Source organism: Fukomys damarensis, unplaced genomic scaffold (assembly GCF_012274545.1).
Source record: "Fukomys damarensis isolate Sample0158 unplaced genomic scaffold, DMR_v1.0_HiC HiC_scaffold_37, whole genome shotgun sequence".
Taxonomy (NCBI): Eukaryota; Metazoa; Chordata; class Mammalia; order Rodentia; family Bathyergidae; genus Fukomys; species Fukomys damarensis.
This window is the reverse complement of record NW_022900949.1, coordinates 53,441,801-53,454,783: the sequence shown is the minus strand read 5'-3', so window position 1 is coordinate 53,454,783 and position 12,983 is coordinate 53,441,801. Positions and strand designations below refer to the sequence as shown.

The 12,983-nt window shown below is 44.8% G+C and overlaps 1 protein-coding gene across 1 annotated transcript in view; it reads right to left on the bottom strand.

Annotated features, from left to right (window-relative positions):
* Positions 1-4,361: 4,361 nt before the first annotated feature.
* The window catches only part of Clstn2 (calsyntenin 2), a 141,035-nt gene continuing 132,413 nt past the window's right edge, over positions 4,362-12,983 (bottom strand). The window contains exons 21-22 of the mRNA XM_010608225.1: positions 6,056-11,627; positions 4,362-5,957 (exon numbers count right to left, since the gene is read on the bottom strand). Of these exons, the coding sequence (XP_010606527.1) occupies positions 11,427-11,627 (201 nt within the window). The 3' untranslated portion in view covers positions 4,362-5,957; positions 6,056-11,426. The remainder of the gene's footprint in view (positions 5,958-6,055; positions 11,628-12,983) is intronic.

The following is a 12,983-nucleotide window of genomic DNA, read 5'->3' as shown; positions in this document are numbered from 1 at the left end:
TCACATACTACATGTCTCTCTTGCCCAGGAACGGATTTAAGGTAATGTTCTAAAGTACTGATTCAAAGCAGTTCTTGGTATCGCACTTCATCAAAATGTCTGAACAATAAAAACTCAGAGGCCGTCTTTATTGTGAAATTCTAAAATCATATTTATTCACCAATTCACAGAAGTGTCATAATGATCACCAACATGAATCAGTTTGTAGGCATTTACAAGCCAAGGCTGAAAATAAATATCTGTCTGTGTTAAATAGGCATTTAACAAATTACTTGGAAACTGCAAGAATCATAATTGTTAGAAATTTAAAGTTTGTGATTCAAACACAGATAAGATCACAGTCATGGGGAGAAGCTCGACAGATTCCCAGATGGTTCTTATTTTCTTCCTGCATCTTTATGTACATGTAGCCCCTCAGCACCCCTCACACTACACAGGTTTGAATTGGGTATGGCAGCCCCACTCCGCAGGGCCCGGGGTGCCCAGGAAAGGGGTGGGGAGGGCAAGGGCACTTTCTCTGATGTCCACTAAGACAAAGTGCTCTTCTAAAGGTAGATTTAATTTTCCATGGATCCATACAGTCTTTCTAATGAGATATTCCAGTTTGCATTGTATCACACTCATATATGTACAATAATATATTTAGCAAATAAACACATTTTCTAGACTAAAATGAGCCATGCCTGAGGCAGCTCAAGGAACTGAGCAGTTACCACGTGTCAGGTTCATGTGAGCCCAGGCCTGGGGGGAAGCTGCCCCCACGAGAGATGCTCCAGAGATGGGCAAGAGCTGCCCAGGAGGGAGCAGTCACCGGAGGCCAATCTGTACAGTGAGGCCCCTCTTCTTCCTCTCTACTGGGAGAACACCACCGAGGCTCCAGCAGTGGAAGTGTACCGCCCTACCGCAGACTTTTCCCACATACTTTGGTTGAGGAGCTTGGGATAATCAGGCTTCTAAATGGTGGTGACATCTAAAGAGATGGGAAGAGGGAAGGGCTGAGAGCAGAAAACCCTAGACTAAGTAGACTGGCTGAACCTGGAGCCTCTACATTAATTCCAGAATAATACCCAAAGATGACAGACTTAACAGCATTTTACCAAGTGGTTAGGAAATGGCAGAGATAATAGGAGGAAATGCCCTAGAAATAGCATGTTGGGTGTTATTCAGATGTGGTCTAAGTGTGCACAAACCCACTGTGTGCAACATCCCATAGCTGTGCACCACCAGAGAGCCAGACCCAGTGCCTGCAGCTGGCTGAATGCTGCATGGAATCTGAATTCCCAAAGGCTCTCCTCAGCACGTGGGGGGTGGGGACGTGTCTGCCCTTCTGCTCTGTGGCTCACTCGTTTTGGCCTATAGTGATGCTACTCAGTCTCCACTAAGTAGTGACAAGCTGGACCCTTCATTTCTGTGTGTTTATCAAACGCCTGATATGTGTTAGGCATTGTTCTCCATGCTTTGAGAGCTAAGAGCAAATCATAATAAGAAAGATATATAACATCCAATCCAGTGCTTCTAAAAAATGTACAATATGTTGGAACCATTGACCTCTTTATTCCATATCTTCTGGGTGTAGATATGCATGTGACATATGTACATGTATGTGCATATATGTGTGTACACACACACATACCATCTGTCCTTACCCTAGTTATCTTGGATATTTCATATTTAATACCTTAATTTCTCTAATTAATGCCTCACCAAATCATTCTGACTGTCCTTCTTGCACACGTTATAATGTCTATGCCAATAACACAACAGACCCAACTCAAATATCTACAGATTTCCAGGAAAACAACCAAATTCTACCTACAATTTGTTTTCTAAACTCACCAACTGGATTCCCCCAATCTCCTGTCAGGCCTGTCCAGTTCTGGGCATCAGTAATCTTTTATTTTATTTTATTTTTTTCAATAATCTTTTGTGGAAGTCACCAGGGTCAGGCTGAAACCAATCAGGTGGATTAGTGCATCATGACTAGCTCAATTGAGAACTGAAGTCACCTTCCAGCATCACTGACTAAAGAAACAATTGGTATGACTCCTACTATGGCCGTGTAACCAGATTTATCCATAATTTCTTTGAAACTTTGAATAAAGCTTTAAATACAGAGCTGTAGTCTAGCTTCCTAAGTGATGAGCTGTTCCTGTTTTTGTCACTCCTATACAATTTTCCATTCCCTTTCAAACTCTGACTTACCTTCTCCTTCCTTATCTCTTCTGTTACCCTTTGAGTGATCTGCACTGGGTGTCTCCTCTAGCTGCCTCCCCCCAGGAACTTTTGCCTTATTTCTACCACCTACGGTGTGGCTCTTTTGAATTCTGCCTTCCCCTGGCTCCTTGGTAGCTATGTAAGGGAATGGGTGTTGGGTGGGGATGGATGCCAGATTGTGTTTCATGTTGTCTTTGGCCTCCAAAGACATCACACTTCTGTCTGTGATCCAAAGGCACAAACCAGTCCCTCATCCCCAAGGACCTAAGGACCTTCCACAGGGCAGAGGCTGCTTCCGCCCGCCTTCCCTGCCCTCTTATAGGGGTGCTGAGTCTGAGTCTGTGGCTGACGCGTCTGTATTGGTTTTCTACTTCTGAGAATAGAAGGGCTCATTTCTCTGACAATTTTTTCTGCTGGAGAAAAAAAAAAGACCCAATGTGCGTGTGTGTGTGTGTGTGTGTGCGCATCCTTTTTCTGTTCTCAAATGCTCAGTAAAAAGGGTCCAGGTAATAAAGATGAATTTCAGGATAAAAGCAAACAGACATTAAAGCCAACGTGTCTCTGTTGCCTGTGATTAATATGCAATGTCTGCATTCTGGCCCCTCTCAAGTTTGTTGCCCTCTTTTCATTAGACTATGGGTAATTGAGCTTCATGTTGATGAATCTCCTCTGCAGTAATGTGATAAAAGGGATTGGAGAGCAGTATGGGGCTGGGGTCATTAACAAATTGAGGCATTTTCTCTTTAGTCGGGATGCTGCCCATGACCCTTAGAGTGGAGCAGACTCATCAAGGCCTGTGTATCCTTGTTTCTTAGCAGCTTTCTCTCCTGTTCATAGCAAGGTGGGGTCACTTTCTCAATAAGCACACTCCTATCCTCCTTCCACTTGGACAGCAGGAATTTTGTCACCTGTCAACTGCACTTTCTTTCTTCCTCTATATGATTTTATAAAGAGTCTTTTTTTTTTCCAGCATCAGGGATCAAACTCAGGACCTTGTGCTTACAAGGCAGGTATTGTGCCATCTGTCAACTGCACTTTCTTTCTTCCTCTATATGATTTTATAAAGAGTCTTTTTTTTTTTCCAGCATCAGGGATCAAACTCAGGACCTTGTGCTTACAAGGCAGGTATTGTGCCACTGAGCTTAATCCCCAGCAATTTTATACAAAATCTTCACTTATAGAGAGAGAGAGAAGTGGGGGAGGGCAGAAGAGAGAGGATGAAGAGAATTTTTCCATTAAGATATCTTAAGTTTTCAAACCAAGCCCATTCCTGGAAGTCAGATGATCTCTGAGAGTCCATTCAATCCAATGTTTGTGGAGCCCGTGCTGTGGGCCAGGTGCAGTGCTTAGCACCGAGGGTGCTGGGATAGACTAGTTTTTATTCTTGCTTTGGGGAAGTGACAAGCAGACATGGAAAGTGTTGAGAGTCCATGCTAGCCCCCCTCATAGGGCCATGTTTTTCAGGGTCCCCATTCGGTATCTGGGATGGACGAACTGTGGTTCATTTCATTCAACTCAAAGATCTGGTGGAGTGGGGCCCTGCCTGTGGTGATGGTGCAGAGCTGCCAGCTCCTCTCTGCTCTTCAGAATGGGGGAACTGCTCTAGGCAGGATCCAGGAGATAACCTAGCCTGGTAATAGGATGGAGTTCTCTTCCCTGCTTCTGACAGATGAAGTGTAAATGGCTGGTCATGCCTTCCTGCTGACCCACATTGTGACATCTATGGTCTGCCTTCCCAACAATGCCACCACTACCCACTTAGGGTTCTGGTGGATCTGAGCTCCTGATCCTCAGGCCACAATGTCCTCCACTCTGCCTAATCCAACCCAGTGCAGACCTGATAACAAGAACAGGGCTCAGCCTACTTCCAGAACTACCTTGCTATCGTTTGCCATGTTGTCCCATAGGACGCTTTTGTAATAAGTGATTAAGATAAACACAAAATTGTTTTAAGTCTTAGAAGAGAAATGTCACCAAAGAGTTCACTCAGGGAGGCTGGACTGTAAATAAAACTCTTCTGTCTGGTTTATGCCATGCTTTCTCAGAGGCAAATGACTAGCAAGTCCATCTTCTCTTTCCTTTCTCTCCCTCTCCCTCTCTCTCTCTCTCTCTCAGTCTCTCTCTCTCTCTCTGTCTCCTCCTTTCCTTCCTCTCTCTCCCCCCTTTCTCTTTCTGTCTTTTTTTCTGTCTTTCTTTTTTTTCTTTCAGCAGACTCTAACTTCTTAGAAATGAGTTGTCCTCAATATGATCTCTGTGTTGGTCTCAGGAGATTGGCTGGGCATTTGATCAGAAGTCATTTTCCCAGGCTGGGCTGGGGAAATGGCATTTTCCCTTGGGATATCTGGGGACTCACCGAGGAGACTGCTGGAACACCAGGTATGTCTTTGAGCAGGGCAGCATCCGGGTTTGTAGGTTCTCCTGGATCACGTGCTACACTTTTTCCCATCTGTCCTTCCTCTGTTCTCTGGACAGAGTGGGAACCACAATTAAGTGCAAATGACTGGTAAAGCACTTACGAGTTCTTCCCAAAGGTGTGTGGACCTTCACGGAACTTAAGCCATAAATTAGTGATTGGCAGACCTCAGGTATCTGGTAGGTTGGGGGTTGGGCATTGGTGGTACCTGGCACTTACATAGGCCTTGAAAATGAGAGAGTCTAGACAGATTCACATTGTCTATAAGGCTGCTGTTTTGTTTTTGGTTATTGGTTTTCTACTTTTAGTAACATGAATTACTGCTTTTCCAAGAAAAGCTATTTATTCCCCATCTAATTTAGTATTTGAATTGTGATGCTGCGTGCCCCAAGTCCCATTACAAATGGACAGCGCTGTAATAACTTGGCAGTATCCTTGAATGACCCTGTTCACTCTCTACCAGGTTCTCTCAACGCACCACTAGCACAAGGCTTTAAGCAAAGCAGTCCTTCTTGTGGTCTAGGGTCATGGCTGCAATGTTATTTTTCCATTCAGTATGGGCCTTAAGGAGCCTGCTGGTACAGGAGATTAGCAGGTGGTCTCCCTAGGTGCAAGTGTTCCCACTAGAACCTCCCCTGGGCTGTTTCCTTCTAGGGGAGAAGGGGCACATGGGTAAGAATTGTCTCATTGTCTCATGCCTGAAGGGAGGAGGGGGATTAGAGCTAAGACCAAGGCCCCCTGAAACCAGTGCTCCAGGAATATGAACTGGAGTTGGGAAGGCCCTCAGGGAAGAGTGGAGGGTGTGTGTTCTGCTAACCCCCATCCCAGTTTGCCATTACTGAACCAGTGATTGGTGATTTGACCTTCTTTGTTAATAGCAGCTCCTCCTCATGCAGCTTAAGCTATGCTCATCCTCTATATTATTGGTTCTCAACTTCCGTGTGCCCCAGAACCTCATTAAAGCAAAGATCCCCGGACTCCACCTCCAGTCTCTGATTCAGTAGGCCTGGAGTGGGCTTTATGAATCTGTGATTCTCACTGGTTCTCAGACCACACATGGAAAATCACAGCTCTGCAGCATCTACAGGTCCTCCAGAGCGCGGACCCTTTCACCTGTCAGCTCTGAGGGTTGCTTCACATCACTTGATTGACACCCACCTGGATCACCCTAACTTGCAAGGTCTGCCTGACTGCTACTCTTAATTAAGGACTTCCTCTGGCTCAGTCATCAGTCATGTTACTTCTTCTGGCTCCTTTCTACATGTGAACTGAATCAGGCTTGGGAACCATTAGGGGACATTTAGGGAAACATTACCCATTTCCCTAGAGGCTGCCTCAGTGAGGAGTATCAGTGTCCATGGGATCACTATGATCAAATAAGTGAACCCAACTCCTCTGCCTCAAACTTCTCCCCCTTAGCAGTCCTACTCCCCTCAGGCTGCCTCAGTGAGGAGTATCAGTGTCCATGGAATCACTATGATCAAATAAGTGAACCCAACTCCTCTGCCTCAAACTTCTCCCCCTTAGCAGTCCTGACTGCTTGTGGACAGCTTCCAGTTCTGAGAAGAAAGGATCCTCACAGCTCGCAAGACCAAGAGATCCTCCTAGGCTGGGTTCTGTATCATTGGCTCTCTCTCCCTTGTTCCTGGCAGGACACCTGGTGCACTCATGGGTGCCCAGTGAGGACTTGCTGAATGGCATCGAACATGGCTGCAAACACAGACTCCCATCTGTTCACTGACTGCGCATAAGAACTGTCTGATTGCTTTCCGGAGTGCTGGTGGAGGTAACTTCTGTCTCATTTGTCTCCCTGGGACAAAGTGAAGCTTGCCTCCTAATCTGCATGCCCTGTAAAGCCAGCCCTCCTTTTCCAGTTGGTTCCAAAAGGAAAACTAAAGCAAGATCTTTGGAGCAGATATAGAATAAATTTATGAAGTGAAGCAAATCAAGACAGGGAAATGAGGGTGCTGGAATAGACTTCAAAACTTTCATTGCTCATTTCCTTTGCCTTCAGCTGGACAACAGAAAGTGGTTACATGAAAATTAAATTGTGCCAAGGGCTTTGGCTTGTCAGCCTTGATAAATGTCTGATGCAGATAGAGAGAGAATGGTGTACTGTCCCCAGCCTGCCAGTACACACTGCAGGAGGCTTAGGAATCCCACAGAGGCTGGAAAATTATTGTACGTGAACGTCATGGACTTTTTACTGACAAATTCTTTCAAAGAAACAGACATACTCCCTTACTTTTTGGTAAAGCATATTTGGTTAATTGAAATGAGACAGTGATTAAGGAAAATAAATGCTCCTTTTCTTCCTCTTGCTAATATTGAGTCACAGAGCCAAGAAAACTGCTAATTTTAAAGTGTGCTGGGTTGTGCTTTCGGCTGATTATGTTGCTATTGATTCGAAAAGTCACAAGTCTTTAGGATCATTTTTAGAGCCATGGCATGAGCAGAGCTGAAGTGAAAATCAGTCTGAGATAATGAACATTTCTGCTTAGAAATCCTCATGCGCTCGGCGCGCTGGGAAGACACTAAAGCCTGGGGAGTTAACATTTACTTCAGTGGGGTTAGTGCTCAGTAGCAGTCAGTTCCCTGGATCCAAGGCCTTCAAACCTTAGGAATATTCATCTGAATTTGTCAGCTCAAAAACAACAAGTGTTTCTGATTTGTTTTGTTTTCATTTCCCCTGGAGCATGAACTTCTAAAAGAGCTTAATGAAGAACTATGGAGTTTTCTTGCTGTTCAATTTGGAAGCAAAGACTATCAAGTTGTTGATGGAAGGAATGAGATAGTAGTTTGCTTTCTTCTAGGAAAGGGAAAGTTTTCCTCCTTCCATGTACGCTACAGCCCTCAGACCATGTCTGGTCATCTTGTTGACCGCTAGTTTTCATATGGCCTGTGGGCTAAGAAAGGTTTTTATGATTTTGAGTAGTTGGAAATAAAAGCAAAAGAGTAAAAAAAAAAAAGTCATGACATGAAAATTATATGAATTTAGGCTGCCTACTTTTATAGTGCCCATAAATAAAGTTTTATTGGTGCATGCATGGATAAATAAAGTTTCACCGGAACATTCATTTGTTCTATGTGTTGGTTGTGGTTGCCTTCATGCTACTAGGCAGAATCTAGTACTTGCAACAGAAACCACACGGCCTGGAAGCTCATATATTTATGATTTGGCCTTTTGCAGATAAGGTTTGCTGACCTCTAACACACAGAAGTGGAGCACACTGTTTTGTAGCAGGAGCCCTCCTCCTGGAGAATCCATGTTACAGGGATAGCCTTTGTTAGATACGGAGGGGTTTGCTCTAAACCTTGCATGGCAGATGATTAAATAAATTCATGACAGTGGTAATGAAAAGGGAGCCCATGAAATTACATTTTTGTATCTAGATGAATTTGGGCCTTTGCCAGATTTAGAGCATTTGATTAAATCTGTCAGAATATACTTTTAGTGTTCCTTAAGACAGTTCACCAACTAGTTGATTGCTTTTACTCCACTGGGCAATTCATTATGTCCTGGTCTTTTGCAATCTCAGCCTCCTTTCTCTCCTTTTCCCTGACATCCAAGTCACCTAAGAGGTTCCATCCTTGTTGTTTTCTAGCTCAGAACAGCAGATTTGTGGCATCATCCACTTACAATAGTACAATAGCAGTGGACTTGTTGGTGGCCAGCCCAGTCAGCTCCTCTTCATGGTTCTGAGACTGCATCTGCCTGGCTGCTGATGTCTGAATGAGAGGTTAGAGTGTGCCAAGGCCACCTGAGAGTTTTGCTTCCCCAAATGCCAGCACACACAGACTGGAAAATACCAGACCTATTAATGATATTTTTCATTTATGGCGAGAATATCAGACTCAGGGCCAATTATATTATCAACCACTCTTCTGGATACCTCCTGAAGCTTCTGTCAGTCCTATATAACCTCTGCCATCTTGTTCATCTGTGGTAATGAGTAGGGTACTGGGAACAGGATAAATACCTGTGGACCCAGCAGAATCTTTCAAGTGCCTCAACTTCAGAGCTGGCATGAACAGTAGCCTCTTGTGGTAAAAGAGGGAAAGGGCTCTGGTTCGTTGTTGCCACTGCTTCTTTGAGTCCAGTCACCAAATGCTTCTCCAAGTGACATATCTTTGCTGCTTTAGCCAAGCGTCACTTTCATCTGCCACCCCAACCCAAACACATACAGGTTTCCCAATGCTCCAAACAGCCTATCCAATCATGACAGATGCGGTGACAAGAGACAGCCTAAGAATACAAGAAATGCCTTCCCCACCCAATCAAGCTGGAAAGAGAGTGGAGAGAAAAGTGCTCTCAGAAACCCTAGCCTTAAATCTTTGCAACCAAAACCTAATGCAAAAAAGGATTTAGTTCTAAACATATAAAGTGTCCCTTTTTATGCCATCATTTTGATAGAATTCAGGAGTATCTAAATGCCTGACTGAAGAACCTCTTTTTATTGAAATTGTGGGTTGTACAGCCTAACCAGTCCTGCAGGCCTCCCCATCCCTGTGAGTGTGGAGTCATGTCCTGATAGAAGAGGGGAATGTGATTGGGATCATTCACAGGAAATATGTTTATTTCCTGTCAATGAATAGATAATCTCAAGCTTCTTCCACTGCTATTCTCAAGAAGGCACAAGATCACTGCTTGAGTTGTGAACATGTCCCTCTTCTCATGACTTCCTCTCTCCCTTTCTCTGCATGCACTGTATGATTTCTATGCCTGCTTCTATGCCTCTTCTATGATGATCAAGTCCTGTGTAGGGAGGGGCTTATCTCATTCAGCAATGTCCATTTCCCACAGCTTCTGGTAGGATGCTTAGCATAAAGCAGCTGCTCAGAATGCCTGGTAAGTACATCAGTATGAACATGAAGTAGAACCACAGATCAAGAGTGGAGGGTGGGAGCCCAGCCTCTTCTTTATGTCTGAACAGCTATGAGCAAGACACTGACTCTCTGAGCCCTGCTTTACTCATCACAAAAATGCGTCTAACAACAGATGTGCCAAATATTTCACAGGATTACTGGGAAGTTCAAAGGAGGGAAAGGATGCAAAAACACTTCAGGGATGGAAAGAGCTGTCTAAGGTAGCTCTTGCTAGCAGAAGGGTGCAAAGGCCTCTTGTGGATCCTTACTGAGTGGAGGTTGAACCAGAAGACATTGGTTGTGGTCCCCCTACTTAAGTTCTCTGACTGGATGACACAGGAAAGACACTGAGCAGATGCTGAACTTTCTGTTGAATTTGCACGTGATTGGCTGGGGAACAGCTTTATGCCCGTGCCAAACCAGGATGGGATGGGCTTCGGGTGGAGTGGGACGGTAAGGACAGCTTGTACATTCTGAGGACAAAGAGGAACCCAAGATATTTGAAATAAGCATGTCCTGACAGCCTCGTGGAAGGCTTATAACAGCCTTAATTCTTGCCTGCTATTGTCTTGGCCACAATGATCACCCACTAGTTACTATAGCAACAATTCTTTTTATGAGGTGTCCATGTTAGAATGGAGATAGAAAAGACTTCCTCACTGAAAGAAGAAGAAAGAAAAAGAAATTTGGGTTTTGAATGTATTTGCCCTCTACTCAAAGCATTCCTTCTTTTATGAGAAAAGGAAAGAAGCAACTGCCATTGTTACAAATGTGCTTCTAATTCCTAGAAGTTAGATTTCCAAACTTTCATCTTGACTTGTGAAATTCAAGTAGGTTCTAATACATTTGAAAAGGGCATATTTTTGTAAGAGTGAAACATTGCACGGCCAGGAATTTAGCTCAGTGGTGACTTGCCTTACTGGCCAGCACAAAGTCTTGGTTCAATCCTTGGTACTGGGGGAATAAAAGTAAAACATTGTAATACAAGAGATAAAGGAGCACGAGGTGAGGTTGTGAGAACCTTGTCAACTTTAGGGCTACCTTGGTCCCGGGGTGCCCAGCCACCCTCCCGTCTTCCAGCTCTGCATCCCCTACGAGGCCCTAATAGGCCACCCATTGGCTCTTCTTCCTACCCCTGGCTGTGACCTTGGTGTGGCTGTCACTGGGGCAGTGCCTGGTAGAATGCTTCCTGATGTCTGGTAGTTTTGTGTGGTAATTGTGCTCCCCAGAGGGTCAGCCACATGGGTCTCAGTGCTCCTGAGGAAGGCAGGCTCCTTTGCCTGAGGATAGGCTCTGCTTGTGGCCAATGACCAATCCTTGGTTTTATACTTGTCCTGTCAATATATGTAGCCTCAAAAAGAAGCAAAGGGAAAGGCTCTCTGAGCTGGGAAGTATGTTTCTATGTATCTTTCCCTATAAATGCAGTTCTGCCTCATCAGGGGTCTTCCATTCAAGTGTATAGCCCTAAGACCTAATGAATGAAGTGCTACCTCTTTCCCTGTACAAAGGAACCCACAGAGTGAGCATAGGGAGGACCTGCTGCTATGAGTGGAGAGAGATGCACAATGGGAGTTGGGACCCAAGGGCCTCAGGAGCACTGATCCTGGGGAGGTGAGTGATAGAAAGGTAAACCTTGTCCTTTATAGAAAAGAGCAAGGTGTTCAGAAGTCTGCAGAGTGACTCACAGGATGCTTGGTGAATCCAGGGCAGGAGGAGTGGGAGCTAAAGGACAAAGTCCACCCTGGAGTCCCCGCTGATCATGACACAGAGGTTCAGGGAGCTGCCCTATAGGCAGGTTTGAGGAAGCTGCAGAGGCCTTCCCAGAGCTGTCACGGAGAGGTGATTGGTGATTGCTGTGATTGGTTCAGGCAGACCCTGGCTCGGGTGGGCTTTACAAAAGGGACACATGGGCTGGGCAGTGGACCTGCAGGCACTAATAGGGCAGGGTGGAGTCATCCCACTCCAGCTGGGCTTGCCTGGTGCCGCTCTGCCCATGTCTGCCTCTGCCCATCTCTTCCTCCTCTTCCCCTTCACTGTTGTCCTCGCTGCTGCTGGAGCTGATGTCTTCCTCTGCTTCTTCCTCCTCCTCCTCTCCTTCAGTCTCATCTTCCCCGTGTCCTGATTCTCCATGTTTCTGCATGTCAGGAAGAGGAAGAAAATACTCATCAGAGGCTGAACAGAGCACACTTTGAAGCTTAGGCTTCACTGTTTATCATGGAAACATTTAGGCACTCTTGGGATTACTTTCTCTTACTGCTGACTTCCTGGGCCTGGACAGAGAATTTCTGGAAAGGTCTTCTGGTGGAAGTCAGAAAGTTACAGAGAAGGGCTTGACTAAAAGAAAACTTAAAGACATGAACTCAAGATAAAATATTTGTAAATGATGGTGTGGCCATTTAAGCCAATACTATTAATCATTTTGGAATTTTTCAGGCCCAGGCTTGTTTTCTGGCCTTTCTGGAGCCTATCTACATAGAACCTTCTAATCTCTAAGTGTTTTCTTCCTAGTAAAAGAATAACATTTAATCTTATACTCCTTTTCCAGGTGGAAATATAATGCCCCTGTGAGCAGAAAGCCCTCTCATCAAGGACTTCAGTGTGCTTCCCTTGAAAATCTTCTTTTGGAAAAGACAAAGTTCACAGTTGTGCTTTCTATGCCTGCCCATCCAATGCTGACTCATATCCTGAAACTGTATCCTACCCTTTCCAGTCCCATTCTACCTCCTTCTAGCTTTTTAGTGTTTCCAGCAAAATCTTTTTTCTAGGTTTATGTTTTAAATTGGGGAGTGAGGGCATAAAAGATGTGTCTCTTTGCTTGGCTATACTCCCCTACTAAAATGGCTTCTGGTCTACCTTTTCCTCCTTCGTAATAAACCCAGTCTTTAAGACCTCACTTAGGCCAAATGTCCCCAGGGACGTTTCTTCCCCAAAGGTTCTTCTTACTCAAGCCTCCCTAACTACTGGCACTATCAGGCTGACTCCTGTTAGGCTCACTACTGCCTGGTCCTTAGCCTGCTCTCATTTTCCATAGTCAAGGTTCAGGTGTTTGAGGGTGGAAATGTTGGTGTCTCCACAGTGGTGAGCTCAGCACTGTACCTACATCACATGCTTAGAGAAAATGAAACACACAGTCAAACTGGCTTTGAAATCAGAGCATGAGACCAGCCAAGGGAAAACTGGGACCAGGCCGGAATGATCCTGGTTGTTTCCCGATGACTGATCACCCCCTGCTTCCCTAAGTTTGTGTCGTCCATTACTCAGTGCCTGTGGGCAAAGAACATGATGTTCATGACTTTCCTTCACAGTCAATTTCCAAGAAGGTGGCTTGCAAATCATGGGTGGCTACTGGATAACTGAAAAGATACAAACTTTAGAATTAGACAGTGTTAAGTTTGAATATTGGTTGTGTGTACTTCAGCACTTTCTCAGTTGGTTCTTACCTTGGTAAATGAGGATGATGACTCCTACTTCACAGGTTGTTGATATATAT